This window comes from Alosa alosa, chromosome 6 (genome assembly GCF_017589495.1).
Source record: "Alosa alosa isolate M-15738 ecotype Scorff River chromosome 6, AALO_Geno_1.1, whole genome shotgun sequence".
NCBI classification, from domain to species: Eukaryota; Metazoa; Chordata; class Actinopteri; order Clupeiformes; family Clupeidae; genus Alosa; species Alosa alosa.
In genome coordinates this window covers 1484321-1499533 of record NC_063194.1, presented here as the reverse complement: position 1 = coordinate 1499533, position 15213 = coordinate 1484321, and the positions used below count along the sequence as shown (strand labels likewise).

The 15213-nt window shown below is 43.4% G+C and overlaps 1 protein-coding gene across 1 annotated transcript; it reads right to left on the bottom strand.

Moving 5' to 3' along the window:
- Positions 1–1530: 1530 nt before the first annotated feature.
- Positions 1531–8434, bottom strand: ankrd40 (ankyrin repeat domain 40). Its single transcript, XM_048246838.1, has 5 exons — positions 7808–8434; positions 6871–7019; positions 6126–6740; positions 5511–5692; positions 1531–3299 (listed from the first exon to the last, which is right to left on the bottom strand). Exons 1-5 carry the CDS (start codon positions 7939–7941, stop codon positions 3150–3152), a joined length of 1230 nt encoding a protein of 409 aa, XP_048102795.1. The 5' UTR covers positions 7942–8434; the 3' UTR covers positions 1531–3149.
- Positions 8435–15213: the final 6779 nt, after the last annotated feature.

Here is a 15213-nt window from a genome sequence, read left to right as displayed (position 1 = left end):
GCACAGCCTGGGGCTGCAGCGGGTCAGTCCAACACCACCACTGGCTCACTGGTCGCTCCGGGCTGGCTGCTGGTATGAGTGTGTGTTTTGTGTTTACGCGAGTCAGCTGAGGGTCCTGTGCCAAATCAGACTAAACAGGACAAATCGTGGGGGAGGGCGAGCATGTTATGTCTCCTTTCAGGGATTGTTGCTTTACTAGAAACTTGAGATGCTGTTGTTGACTTGGTGACTTTTGACTTAGATCTCATCCAACTGTTTTGGAAGAAGTGAGTTTACACACCTTTTAACCTATTGGTATGCTTGCTTTGAGACTAGTGTCACCAATGCAGTGCAGGACTACACTATGTGCAGCACAAACTAAGCCAACGAATACCAAGACTGTAAGATGAAGTTATATTGTGAGTTGTGTCCTGCTTTGATAGTAGCTTATTAAATCCAAATCTGTCAGCTATCTGGACAAAAGTAGTCCTAACTGCATTAATTAACTACAGGGGTGGACAGTAACTACTGTAAGTACATTTACTTGAGTATTAATATGTTTGATTATATGATTGCATCCATATGAACAGTTCCTGAATACTTAAGTATTTTTAAAAGCAAGTACTTCTGTACTTCAACTTAATCACTTGTATTGGAGTAATATTTGACAAGGATATCTATACTTTCACTTAAGTAAAGGAATTGTGTACTTCGTCCATCTCTGATTAACTATCTCCAGTATTGTTCTTTTGAATGCAGATTCTGAAAGGCAGGTAATTTGAGCAAACACTGATTTGATTACTCCCTCTTGTGGTGCGCTACAGTATAACAGCCAATGCTATCTGGACATTCTGGTTAAGACCTGTTCACATGCAAGTGCTTCCACGCCCCTGACACATTCTCAAAGTCAAGGCTGAATGACTTTATACTACATTAATGCTACATCTCTAGGATCCTAACTTGACTAGAACAATATCAGACTCTGAATGGACAGGTTAAGTTGTGTTTGCTCAAAATACCCATTAACAGTCATCTCCTAGCATCTGCCAAAATCCCTTGAATGGAAAATCAAACACACCAAGCAAAAGCGCTTTCTAAGGATCTGTAGCAGAGGAGGGACAACCAATCACAGTCCGGCTTTTTTTTTTTTTTTTTTTTTTTTTTCACCAAGCACCTTTCCCAGGGCCAGCGTTTATTTTTAAAAGCACTCAACATCCTCACAAATAGAACAAACAGCCGCCGCCGCCGCCAACGCTGCGGACATGCAGCCCGCCCAGCCTTCAACCCTGCTTCCTTCAGCACTTCCTGTTGGCCATTCTGCACGCGTCTGCAGGAGGTGGTGACGCGCTTCGCTTCATCTCCACTGTGGTGTGGTTCCACGCGCTCTTTCTCCCTCTCCACTCTCTCCGTTTCACACTCTCCATGGGCAACAGACTCCAACGGAGAAAATTATAACATCTAGTTTTGTATTTTTAAAAATAAGACACCTATCCCAAAATACAGTAAATAAAAATATTAAAGCAGATTAGTGTTTTACACATAAACAAGATGGGCGTTATAAACATTTTAATAGTAAAAATCACAGGTTTTGGGCACTCACTGCTAAAACAGAAATAATATTAATAATATTAAAGGAAAAAAGAAGAGCTCTCTCTATAGCTGTCTGTCGATAACCATGTTGAATAGCCACTCATCAACCAGTTAAAACATATATGAGTGGTATATTCATCCAATACACATAGTGCACCTCTGGACCTTTTTCCTAATATGCAAGCCGGCAATGGCAAGCGCATATTTGCAGAAGGTAAGCTCAATATTCACTTTTACAGTCTTGATCAGGTATGAAAAACCATTTGGTTTTGGAGAGGCTAAGCTTTTTTTCCATAATGGCGTCGGTGAGGGCTGCAACCTGCAACTAAACTGGTTAGAAAACAATTCCTACTGAGGCAAACACCTTGTCACGTTAAATCAAGCTTTTTAAAAATAAAGATGTTCAAAAACAATGAATAACAAAGATTTGACATTTTCCTATGTCAGATGAAACTCATCCTTTGAAACTGTGATTGTATTACATACCCCCTACCTATTAAGAGTGATCCTGGGGAAGGAAGCTAAGTGTTTGTGGAAGCTCTTTTTTTACCCTCTCCTAAAACTACCTCTAGTTAGCCTCTGAACTAGAACAAATCTGCTACATGACTCATTTCTGCTCATGAACGACTGGCTTCCTCATGCCTAATAAAACATTATGCTCTGACTGGTAGTCTTCTCTGAAGAGTCTGTCTAAATGGTTAATATAAGTATTTGGTATTAGAGTCATCACAGCTATGGACATTTCACTTTAAAACACAATCACAACAATGAAAAAAAAAAAATTCCCAAATATAACATATCATGGGAACCCAACTCAATAAAGTGCACAAGGGCTCATCCAAACAAAACATACATAGCCATAATTTGCAGCCAGGTTTCTCCTCCCCAAATAGCATTAAATCAAATGTTTCCTCACAGCATTCTTAGACAAGCAGGTTCACCCAAAGTGTGCTCCAACAGCCTTTCCCCCCTAAATAACTGGGGTTAGTGCTGAACGTTAGCACTCCACCGCTCGGCGCTACACATGGAGCTAACATGGCACACGGAGGACTAGTAAAGCCACTAGTAAATACTGCTGACACAGATCCAGGAATGTTAGAGAATAACACTGCACTGGGTGAAGGCAGAGAGAGAGAGAGAGAGAGAGAGAGAGAGAGAGAGAGAGAGAGAGAGAGAGAGAGAGAGAGAGAGAGAGAGAGAGAGAGAGAGAGAGAGAGAGAGAGAGAGAGAGAGAGAGAGAGAGAGAGAGAGCAGGTTTATTCACGTGCAGACAGCAGCACTCTGTGTGTGTGTATGTGTATGTATAGACCTACCAGCTATCTGGCTATCCGCCAAAGGACCCATGCTTGGCTAAATAACTAGTGGAGACATGATGGGTAGAAAGACACCTTTAGAATCATGATAAAGACCACTGAGGAAACGAGTCATATCATGATACAGATCGATGAGGAAAACAGGGCCTTCTTGGCTGGTTAACAGAGAGGCTATATGACAAATCGTAACAGAATTTTGCAAAGGAACCCATGCGACGATGGGCATAAGGCGACGGGCAGAGCGCCACCTAGAGGCCTCAGGAGCCGTCAGTAGGTGAGTCGAGAGGCCTTCATGTTGTAGCAGGGCCGGTCGGCCAGACTGCCTGCGCCCCCAGTGGAAAAGAGCGACAAGCCCTCAGACTTCTCCAGCACCACCTCAAGCTCCTGGAAGTCCTGCAGCCGAGCCACATCCTTGTCCTGCGGACACACAGAGGAGGAGAGGAGATGAGATGATGATGCTGGAGGTAAACAGCGTGCTGGGCAGAGCGAAGGTAATAGACCTCTGAAGTTCGCCTACAAAAAAGCTGCCATCTTTGCCCAGGTCTGAAATGCAGATGTTTTGCCCTACACACTTTTGTCATCTGATTTAGAGTGGCTCTTGTGATCTTCGTTAAGACATAAATAAGTAGATGAGTTAGTTAGCTCCCATGGTTAGTTAGCTCCCATGGTTAGTAGCCGGATCTCCTTATATGGGCAAAGACGACAGCTTTGGGGCTTTTTTGTAGGTGAACTTCAGAGGTCTCGTGTGCTCAGATTTGCTACACTATGGGGTTATAAAAGGTGCTCTAAGTGATGTTGGGCAACGTCACTTCTGTTGACTTTCAACCAAAACAGAAAGCTAGCTCGCTACTCCCTCCCCCTCCCTCCTGTGCAACTGAAACGCTCCTAAACACGCATCTTGTCGGTGATTGGCTGTAACAGTTTATGTTTTTATGGTCCAGGCTGGACCAAGTTGTCAGCAGAGACCGCATTTTTTTTTACAGTGTATTCAGGCCACAGGCAGCTAGCGGATGGTAAGGTGATGTTTGCTGTATGTGACAAAAAATGTTTCGAATTAGAAACCACGTAACATCACTTAGAGCACCTTTAAATGTGAAATTCACAGCTCCTGGCTTTGTTTTCCTGCAAGAGGCAGCGTCCTCAGTGCTGAGGTCAAGCGCTGTGATGGGTGCAGCCAGCCGGACACAGCAGCCTCAGGGCCCCGTGCTGGTGCTCAGGCCTGATGGAGACTCTCCCTCACGCACACATACAGTAAGTCTCTCTCTCTCACACACTCACACACACACACACTCACACACACACACACACACACACACACACACACACACACACACACACACACACACACAGTAACTCTCCCTCACACACACACACAGTAACACTCTCTCTACCCTCTACCAAACATACACCAACACTCTCTCCCTCACACACATAAACTACCACTCTTACACACACACATACAGTGTTAATCAATTGGGCAATGTCTGGGCAATGTCTGAACAATGTTATGCGCAATCACATTTCTGATCATGATAAACTGACTTGATGGTCAAAGTTTAAATCAAAGAGCACATGGGCACATGGCTGAACCAGAGCGGTAGAGAAAACAGAGAAAACAGGTGACACTTCCATAGGAGACTGTGGAAAAAATGGCAGCTCTTTTCCATGCCAGTTTCTGGGTTATGGAGACGGTAAAAGATCATAGAACTGCCATAACTTGGTTAGTAGCCAATGAGTTACTAGATCCCGCCCTCCAGCATCAGGAATACATATCCTGCCCTCCTGCTGTCTGTGCCAAACAGCTATAAAGCACAGCTTTTTAGGAACTATTGAGGCGTACCATGCTCTGAACCATGTGACGACGACATCAGACTGTCGCAACTCTCTCTATGGCTCTGGCACGAACCATAGTACTCAGGAATGGTGCCCAGCAACATCACTCAAAAAGTTGTCTTCTGCATCACCAGCCTAATACAGGCCAAAGGGCTCTTGCTCACAACGCTTCATTTCTCAGCTAGATGTCCACGCTCTATTTGAAGACACAAACAAACAAACAAAACAAACACTAACTCTAAATCAGTAGTAGTTTGTATATGTTGTCTTCAACTGGTTCTGTCGATTAAATCTATGCGACCAAGACTTAAATGTGTAAATGTTGGTGGACAAAGGTCCTTCTAAGCTACAAGTAGTTATGGAATTCTGAAGGAAGAGTTAAAAAAAATAGTGCCTCAATATTGCTGTGGTTTTCCTGCATCGGAATGAATATAAAAGCATCTGAACTGGTTCCTTGTGATGCTAGTACCATATGCAAAAGTGGACTGTAAAATATGTAAACCACAGCCTGAACACCGACTACCAAGAGCTCAGTTCTTTTTGCTATTGTGATTAGGAGCTGTTTAAAGAGAAGCTATGACTCTTGCCCTGATCCAACACTGCATTCCAGACCAGTCGGACATCAGAGGTTGAACTTCAATTCCGACTTTGACGTCAGGGTAGATCGCCTTCCCCCGAGTTTAGAAGTGGGAACTCAGAATCCTTGACCTCCGAGTTTGTCTGGCGGATCCCAAAAAGGGAATATCCAACTTCCGAGCCTTCTGCAATGCAGCATATGAGCCCTCTAGTGGGTACCTTTCTCAGCATGGTGTTGGGCAGCTTGCGGATCTTCTCCACGTGCTCAACGCTGATGTCCAGCTCGCGGCAGCAAACTCTCAGCAGCGAGCGGTAGGTCAGTTCCTGCCGGTCCAGTTCCACCTCGATGAAGTCGTTCTCCCGAGCATTGGGGTTCTGAATGCGCACCTTCAGAACCAGCTCTGAGAAGACAGAAGGGTTGACAGGGTGGTGTTGGAGTGTGGACAACAAAGAATACATAGGAATAACATTGATCAATCATACACTGATTGAAAAATGTCCTCCACACCATATAGCCAATTAATCTCTTGCTCATTGAACACACCATGTAAGTGCAATGTCACTAAATATACTGACAGAACAGACACATGTCTAACACTCTTTGTCCAACTGCTCAATAGTCACTGTCTAGACAACATAAGCAAAACTGCATAACTGATTAAAGGATGGATGAAGGTGAATGAAGCATTAATTCAGGGAGTGAGGGAGGGATGGATGGATGGATGGATGAAGCATAAATTCAGGGAGTGAGGGATGGATGGATGGATGGATGATGAGGTGAATGAAGCATGAGGGAGGGAGGGATGGATGACTGGTGAGGAAGCGAGTGCTCACCTTGACAACTGACGGGAAAGGTGCTGGTGAAGAAGAAAGGCTGGAAGGCGGGCATGGAGCCGGCGGCCTGGGGCCCGTTGAGCTGCTGGGGGATGGACTGCTGTCGGCTGATGGGCGCCTGCTGGCCTGAGCTGGTGCCCGGGGAGGGCACGGTGGGGCACACAGTGCCATTCTGCGCCAACATGTGGGGGAGGTGCGGCTCGGGCGAGATCTCAATGGGCAGGCCGCCATTCATGGTTGGTGTCGGGGTGGACACCACACCGTTCTGCTCCGAAACCGGGATGAATGGGCCGTCTCGGGGACTGGGCAGTGACTGTGGATGCTGTGGCTGCTGGGAAGGCGTGACTCGTGTCGGGGCACTTGGATGCATTTGCGACAGCAGGGCATGCGGTTGCTGTGGCAGCGGCTGGGGCGGGTGCTCCTGGGTAGGGGACAGTGTGGCTGGCTCACTGTCCGGGTCCTCCAGGTCACTGGAGCCGTTCTGGGTGCCATTTTTTGCAATCATCAGATCATCTTTATCGGACCCGGTGTATATGAAGGGCGGGTTGGACAGGTAGTTGGGGATGATTGGCAACTCTGGTTCTTTAACTGGTTCTGGTTCATCCTCTTCCTCCACTGAGGCACACAAACAAAAGTGCTTGTGAGTTATTTTTCACGATTCAGCCTCAGACACATTCATAATAACATGGTTTAATTAATCACTTTAGTTTACTAATTATAAAAGTAATAAGTAATGAAAACATACTTCCTAGTAGTCTTCTGATCTCCGGTTTTTTAGTCAACTGTACTGCTAACTCTTCCTTGGCGGTCACAATATTCTGATCAGCTCCCGAGTTCAGAAGATACGCCACTATGTTTTTGTGGTTTCGTTTGCATGCCCAATGCAAACATGTCCTAAAGGAAAAGAGAAATAACATGTTGAGGAAAGGAGGGACACACGCTTGTGATCCTTTCGCATTTCACCGTTTTCTATGGAGTCAATATTTAATTTAAATATATCACAGGAATAACTTACTATTTTACTATTTAGACTGCCAGGGCACAGCAAACAGCATAGCCAAGCATCTGCTTTAATCTTCTCTGGCATAACTGCAGGTAAGACTACAGTGAAACAAGTGACGACGAGGTAGAACGATGACGTCTCGCCGCCAGAAGAGTGGATACTCTATTCCACGTGCGTAATGAAGATAGTTCATCCGACTTTACATTTCACCCACTTAATATCACACTCAGGGTCACATTCATAATAAGCAAAATATCAATCTGAATTCATCCAAACATTTTAGACAGTGGCTTCTGCCTGGCACTAACGTTAAACCTCGCTTGAGAGTGTTAGGCAACACCAACCATTACCGCCAATTATCTAATCCGTTAATTGCGTGCATGCCAAAAACAACTCAATGCTTGAAAACGCCCTACTGAAACTATGTATTACCCAGCTAGCAAGCTAGACAGCCACTTGAAACACAACTTAACACTGGTTTAATGGATGATAACATTCTTCACCCATGCTAGCTAGCAAGCTAACTAGCCAACCAGATCAATTCTGCTAGCAAACAAAGCTTCGACACCTCTCCTGTTGCTTCATTTCAAAAGTTCCCATTCTCACAATAATGACGAAATAATTCTTATGTGTAAAGCATTTTTTAGCACTGTAATGAGAAATGTTCAACTTAGCTTACCAGCCGTTGATTTCATTTTGAGAGTTGACATTTACTCCGCTCTCGACCAGCCTCTGCACTTCATCAATGTCTCCGATGGCACTGGCCTCTCTTAAACGTTCTTGCAGTTCTTTATCCAACGATGTTGTTGACATATTTCAGCTAAATTGTATGACGCTTCATATGAATTTCAGGTGTAGCTAGCTTGCTAATCTTAAACGCAGTGACGTTACGCTAACTATAAATAACGCTCGCCGCCTCAAGCTTCAGCGGAGTTAACGTTAACGATAAAATGTCAAGATGTTGCTTTGTTTACAAGCTTGTCATGTAAATATTCTTGACCGGACCGTCAAACTGAAAGATTGTGATAAACATGCATTAATTAATAACTGTTATGCTTGGGGCTATTACATAAACATTTACACTTTTACCCGGTTATCAAAGTCCTCTGTTGGTTGGCTTTAACTACTCCTCCCATGCTGGGGGGCAGTTTAAAGAGTAACAACCTTGCACCGTGTTTTTGAGTTCCTACAGTGATCATTTCTGTTCCGCGCCGTTGAATGATTTGGGAGATTTTCAAACTAGTTTACTGTGTAATGAACTGCAGTCAACAATTGTGTACCCTCATACTTACTATTTATCAAATGTATAAACATCACAGTAATCGTTTATTTTAAACCGAAACAAGCACAGTAATTTCTTTCTTTTTTTATCTACCCTTTGAGCCAGTTCAACGGATCGCCTTTGGGTGGCGTTATATTACAATGTATAGGGAGGGAAAGTGAAAACCAGCGCCCCAAGCGGTTGCGTTCCTATCGAAGAGCAGCTCCATAGACCTATTTTTTTTTTTTTTAAATATTGTGAAGCCAAATCAGCGATGTTATCCACAAAAATATTTTTTCAGTGTCTATACAGTAATACTCTTCTAACTGTGAAAATGTCAGACCCTATTTTGCCTTATTTAAAAAAAATCGAAATGGCTCCTTTTGTTTTATAAACGTACTACAAAAGAAGTCACGTGACTTTACCCTTCGACTTTACTCACGGTAGCATGGTTTGTTTATTAACCTGGCTAGCATTGACACTTAACACTTACTGCCAGCTCTTCATGTGAGTAGAAGCACAACACCAGTTATCCAGACAGAAAGGTAATCACCACGCGGTTTACATCACGTTCTGTTATTACAAAAAACATGTTAAGCCAGTTAAGCAAATCGCCGTATTGATCAGTTAGAGATTAAGCACCCAAACATGTGACGTCACACGCAACTGTAGTTTGTTATCAACATGTTACGACAAAAACTCAAAACAATTCAACTGATCCTAAAAATAAGGTGACCACTAGAAGCAATAGAGGTGACCCCAGTGCCTAACATATGGAAGGCATTAAATTAATCCCAATGTTCACTGAGATATATTTTTTCTAAAAAAAAAAAATCCCATTCACTCCGCTAAACTCTAGGAACGCAACCACTAGGTGGCGATGAGATTGCTTTCCCTCCCTATGTTAGGTCTACTGGATTGTCATTACGAACGCAGACTACGGTCTGAGAGGCCTGGTTTATCAGGGCCGGTTCTAGCCTACTACATTTGGGTGGGCTGGTAAAAATGTTGGGTGGGCAACATAGCTAAAAGGTCAAGTTGGATCAAAATTGACATAGGCCTAATTGACTGCAGCAGGGCAATATTTCTGATACATGTATTTCATCATCACCATGGAGGAATTGTGGCAGATTGATTTCATGTTCAGAAGAGAGGTCAGGTAAAAGGTAACTTTTCCAGTAATGCCTTAAACAAAAAAAGGAGGTTGTGTCCTACTATCATAGAGGGAAGACCATCCTATATTTTGGTAAAGTTTACAGTGATAAGTAGCTTACCCCCAGTTATAAAACGTAAACTGGTAAACTGCATCAAGTGATTGAAGTGTGAAAGGGCTGCATGCATGTACACCATAGGACTGCCATTATAGTTAGATAATATATAAAATAAGTATTTCAAATACAAAATATTATGTTGTCATTTGTATTTCATTTTGTTGAAGAAAATGGCTTTGTATTTTGTATCAAAATACTTTATATCTGCATTTTGGCCCCCAAATATCACCTCAAGTAACACAATGTAATTTCCTTTTAATTCATAATTTACCCAGACTTGTGATCATATTAAGATTCAGGAAGATGATCCAGTGGAAGATGAGTGACTCACACACTCACACGGATGAGTTGCTCACACACACAGTACACTCCCTATTACCAACCTCAAGTTTCTTGAGAACTTTAATGATCTGTTTCTTGATAACTTTAACAATCCAATCGGAAACACATGGAACCGGGAACCGGTAGGCCTAACCAATTATGATTTGTCTCCACTTCATTTTGCTTGACAAGACTTTTTGACAAGACAAGAGTGCAAGACAAGAGTGCATCTCTGATACAGTATTTAGGCTATGAGATGTAACAGGCAGGTAAGCATATTGATCTGTTGACTGTTTGCGGGTTATGACATGTCTCGTAGGCAGAGAAAAGCTGTTGCTCTCAAACATTGTCCACTTAATCAACAGAGTAAGTGTAGGCCTACTGATGAAGGTATTAGATATCATGCTCCTTTTAAAGAGTATGTTTAGTACTTTCAAAATACATATTCAGTATTTTGGTTTTACACATGGTATGGCTATGTATTTTGTAGTTTATTTTGATGTATTCAAAATTAGTGTATTTTATATTATATTTTAAAATGCATATTTTTTATGTATTTTTGCCCATCCCTGCCAACAGCTAGAGCCGTCAGGCAGCTACAGTGCTACACCCATGCCCCCCATAGTACAGCACTGTAGCTGCCTGGGTTTTCAAGTTGTTGTTGTTGGCTGCAGCAACTCAAGCTAGGTAGCACTGATTGTTTTCAGGTTTTTTTCTGGTACCAACAGCACTCAGTGACTTTAAGAAACAGAAATCCATGTGAAAAATGGCCAGAAATTTACTTTAAGGCATCAGGAGGGGGATTACCTACATAGGCCTACCTAAGCCTACTGCACAGGTATGTACCATCTAGCTACCATTACACTCAACACCAACTCATCTACATCCAAGCTGAGTTTGAGACTGCACACTGCGCAGATGCACAACTGAAAAAAAAACTTTGACTTCTCTACTTTGTTTGGGTGGGCAAGACACAATGCTTGGGTGGGCTTAGCCCCTGCCTATAGCCGGACCTGTACTTTATCATTGTGGACATTAGGGAGTATCACCTCAAAAATTATTTATGTTTATGGTATTTGGGACACTTTAGTCCAAAGCGACTTACAGAACACCACATTAGTTAAAAATAATAGTCTCAAATTAAGTTGAAAAGCCATTAACCATAATAATAGCAACAATATTCAATATCAACAATGAAAATAATGAGTTGAATATTAACAAAAAACATAAACATACAAACCATTCTCTATAAGAGAATGAAAGTCCCAAAACTATCACAAAAATTTAGAACTTTAGGTAACTAATTCTACCAACAAAGAATCACTGAGGAAAAGAATCTTGACTGTTACCTCTTTTAATAATTAATGGATGGTCAACACAGCAGATGCTCATCAGAGGACCGCAGTGAGTGAGAGGGGATGTAGAGCTGGATCACGGAATTGAAATAGCAAGGTGCAGATCCAGCAAGTTTCTTATAGCCAGAGTGAGGGATTATAATCTAATTCTGGCTGATATAGGAAGCCAATGAAGCGGAGTTACATAATTACGTTTTCTTTGGCTGATAAAGACCAGACATGCTGCTGCATTCTGAATCATCTGTAGGCTAATGGTCTCACTACATAAGCAGCAATGGGCCAGCTAACAATAAATTGCAATAGTCCAGTTTGGAAAGAACATGACCTGCACTAGAAGTTGTGTCATATTGTGTCAGATAAGGTCTCATCTTGCTGATGTTGAATAGGATAAGCCAACATGTTTTTGTGATTGACGCTATGCAGAGAAATGTAGTCGGACACCCAAGTCACATGCCAATTTAGCTGGGGTCAGTGAAGATTTGCCAAGCTGGATGTTTATCTGTTGGGGAATAGCTGTATTAGCTGGAAACACCAAAAGTTCAGTTTTGGAGAGATTAAGATGCAATCTTTCTTCCAGACTGAAATATCCCTGACATGCAGAAATCAGAAACAGTAGTCATCAAATGGGGAGGTCAGGTAAAGTTGAGTATCATCCGCATAGCAATGATTGGCAAATCTGTGGCAGCGAATGATCTCACCCAAGGAGGTTGTGTAAATAGAGAAAAGTAGGGGCCTTAGTACAGATCCCTGAGGCACACCTGTGGTGTGGTCATGAGACTTCCCTACATGCAAGACTTACGTTTTCAACATTTGCAGCTTGTTGCATATTGAGCAGGTACCTTATCAGATGAATCAGTAATCCCGGGAATTTTTTTAGTGACTGGGTGAATATTTTTCTCGTCTTGCACCTTACAACAATATTATTACAACTTTAATCATTTACTCAGTCATCCACTTTGTGTAAAGAGGACAAGTGGGCAGAGCTGTTAATATTCACAGTGCTCCGGCTGTCACATTCTTCTCTTTTGACAGCTGAAATGGCTGCATCACCTCCCAACCGAACACAATTACACATTCTCTCATAATGACTCATTAAGTACCATAACATTTCTCTGCATTCCTCCATTTCCTCTGCTGTTTGTCGTTGTCCTGCATGACCCAGCAGCTGTGTCCATTCTCACCCCAAAGGAATGGGGCTCTGGATGGGCAGGACCCCACACACACACACCCCACACACACACAGCCAACAACTCACAGCCCGGCCAGGCCTGGACTTGCCTCAGTCTCCAGACTGGATTTCCTGTGTCTGAAGGAATCTATTCCCTTCACTCCCAGGCACCGTGGGCTGAGGCAAATGACTGATGTGGCTATGACACTGATACGAGTAATCTCTATACTTGTAGTATGTAAATATAGAAAGCCATTTCTCACCAAATGTGAAACAAGTAGGCCAATGCTGTTTAAGCCAGCTTCCGTATAGACCCCAAGCCCAGAAGAACTGGGGCGAGAAGATCACTTTACTGAAACTGAGTCACCCAACCGTACGGACCCCTGTGACGAGGCCAGCTGTAATAAAGGCACCCTGGTCTCACTGAGTTCTGAGGCTCTGATTCAGACCGCAGTAGGCACTTGTTCATTTCCTGAATACTAATAAGGCTTCCTGCTCCTCCTCACCCCTCCAAGAGATAACAGTGCCCTTTTGTCATTCAGCCAGGAGAAACACAAAAGGGAGCTGTAGTTTTGACAGGAGGAAGGGGGCATCCATCGTGACCCATGGCAACCGAATAGGTGATTTATGACATGCTTAGTAGTGGAGCCTTCCTCACAGGATAATCAGCACATTCCTTTGGTATGATGCACTAATAACTCACCACTAGAAAGCAAGACACATTTTACCATTTGTCCATTTCAGGAATTATGTTATTGTTACCTTATAGTGCGAAAACGCTCCTTTCCAACACACTCAGTTTAGACTTGGTGTAAAGTTTGTGCACGTATTCCACAATTCACAATTCCTAAATCACAGACATGTAGATGGAAAGTGCTGCATCTGCTCTGCATAGCAAAGGGGGCAGGCATCCACCCATTTGTGTTTGAGAGGGGGATTGTTTCTCCAGTCCTCGCGGTCAAACTTGGAACAAACAAGCAGACACTAAATACATACAGGCTGGCCACAAAGTGTCACAACCGCGCAAGAGGGCCGTTAGGTTGACTGCGCAACAGCAGTTTGAATAGGCGACTCCTCTCACAGGACATTTTTTTTTTAAGAGCAGTGGTGATTTGCAATTAAGACAGACATAGGCTGCAGTGAAATGAGTTTTCTATTTTGGTCACAAAGCAGAGTGTCTCACACGTCTCTTCTGGGACAGTGAGACGGCTCGCTGTTTACACCATGTAGTGTACTCTGTGATTGTGCTTACTATGAACGTGCACATTCATAATGTGTTTCTGGTTTGAAGTTCCCACGGTTGATTGATTTGAACAGCTAATGTACTTGCTGGGCAAGCGGTCTTTCCACCTGACCTGAGGCAAATGAACCTCCAGGGGAACAATTTCAGCACCAAGACTCCAGATGCACTCGTGGCATCACACACACACACAGGAAACACAAGTGTATAGCCAAGCAGCTTAAACAGCCTTAGTCATTGTCAGCAGTTGTGGCCATGCTTTTCTCATCTAGTTTATTGCACTCTGCAACAGTAGAAGGGCTTTAACTGGCCAATTAGGACAAAGCTGGTCGGTGCGAGGGCTGGAGAGGCGCAGGGGCTGGTAGAATACGCAGCGGGTGAAACACAGACACGCAGCGCAGGGTGCCTGGCTGGTGGGAAACCACAGGCTTCTATAAACGGACTCAGTCTTGCCCACTGCAGCATTCCCTGCAGGGGACACACCCATGGATCCCTGCTGCTTTTCCCGTTAAAAGCCAGTGGTTGTCCAGCAGCTGGAGTCCCACTTTATACACACACACAAATGCACGCGCACACACACACACACACACGCACGCAAGCAGACATATATACAAATAATACAGACACAGGAAGACGGGAATATATTCAAACCCGCGTACACTACAATTTCGTAACATAAACTAAAAAGAACATCTGTCGGAAAACCAGTTTGTAAATCAGAAAACATGCATGGCTCTTTGCTTTTAATTTCCAAATAATATTTATTAAATACATATGACAACATTAAAGAATACAAATATTACAAAATTATAACTGAACACTTTTCTTTGTTGATCATAAAAATCAATAACAATAACACTGCTGAAGTGGTACTAAAGAGGTCCATACAAGAAGCAGTCCTCATTTGGGCGGCTGCACGAGGCTGGATAGCGTGTCCTTCCTACATTTCTGCATTTCTGAAAGCCACTGGATAATGGAGACATAATGTTGGTTTTAAAAAGGAAGGTAAAAACAGTCAGATGGCCGCCCTGGTGAAGTCCAACACTATTTCTTTCCCTCTCGCAATATTTGGTAACATGTTTGAATATGCTGAGGGCTATTATAGGATTTGTGGTCTGGCAGGAAGGACGTCTCGGCGCTGCTCTGTTGCCAGTCAGAGTGGAAGTGACCTTGGTCGTCCTCAAATAGCCCGGCTGCGGAAGGCATCTCTGTTCACCACAGTCATCCTAACCTGACCAGAACCACTGGGCATCTGCTGAGAATGGTGAAGGGGAATTGCAAAGTGGGCTGACCATTAGCCCACAAGGCAACCTTAAATATGCCCCAAGGGAAGGGTTCCGCAGATAGCTTGCCTTCATCAGCACTATGATGCTTTTTGCAGAGTGTTCGGTTTGGGGCAAGGCAGGTCTCCAGTTATTGCTTTCTTTAGTGCTGATAGTCAACCCCCACCCCCCTCTCATACCCCAAAA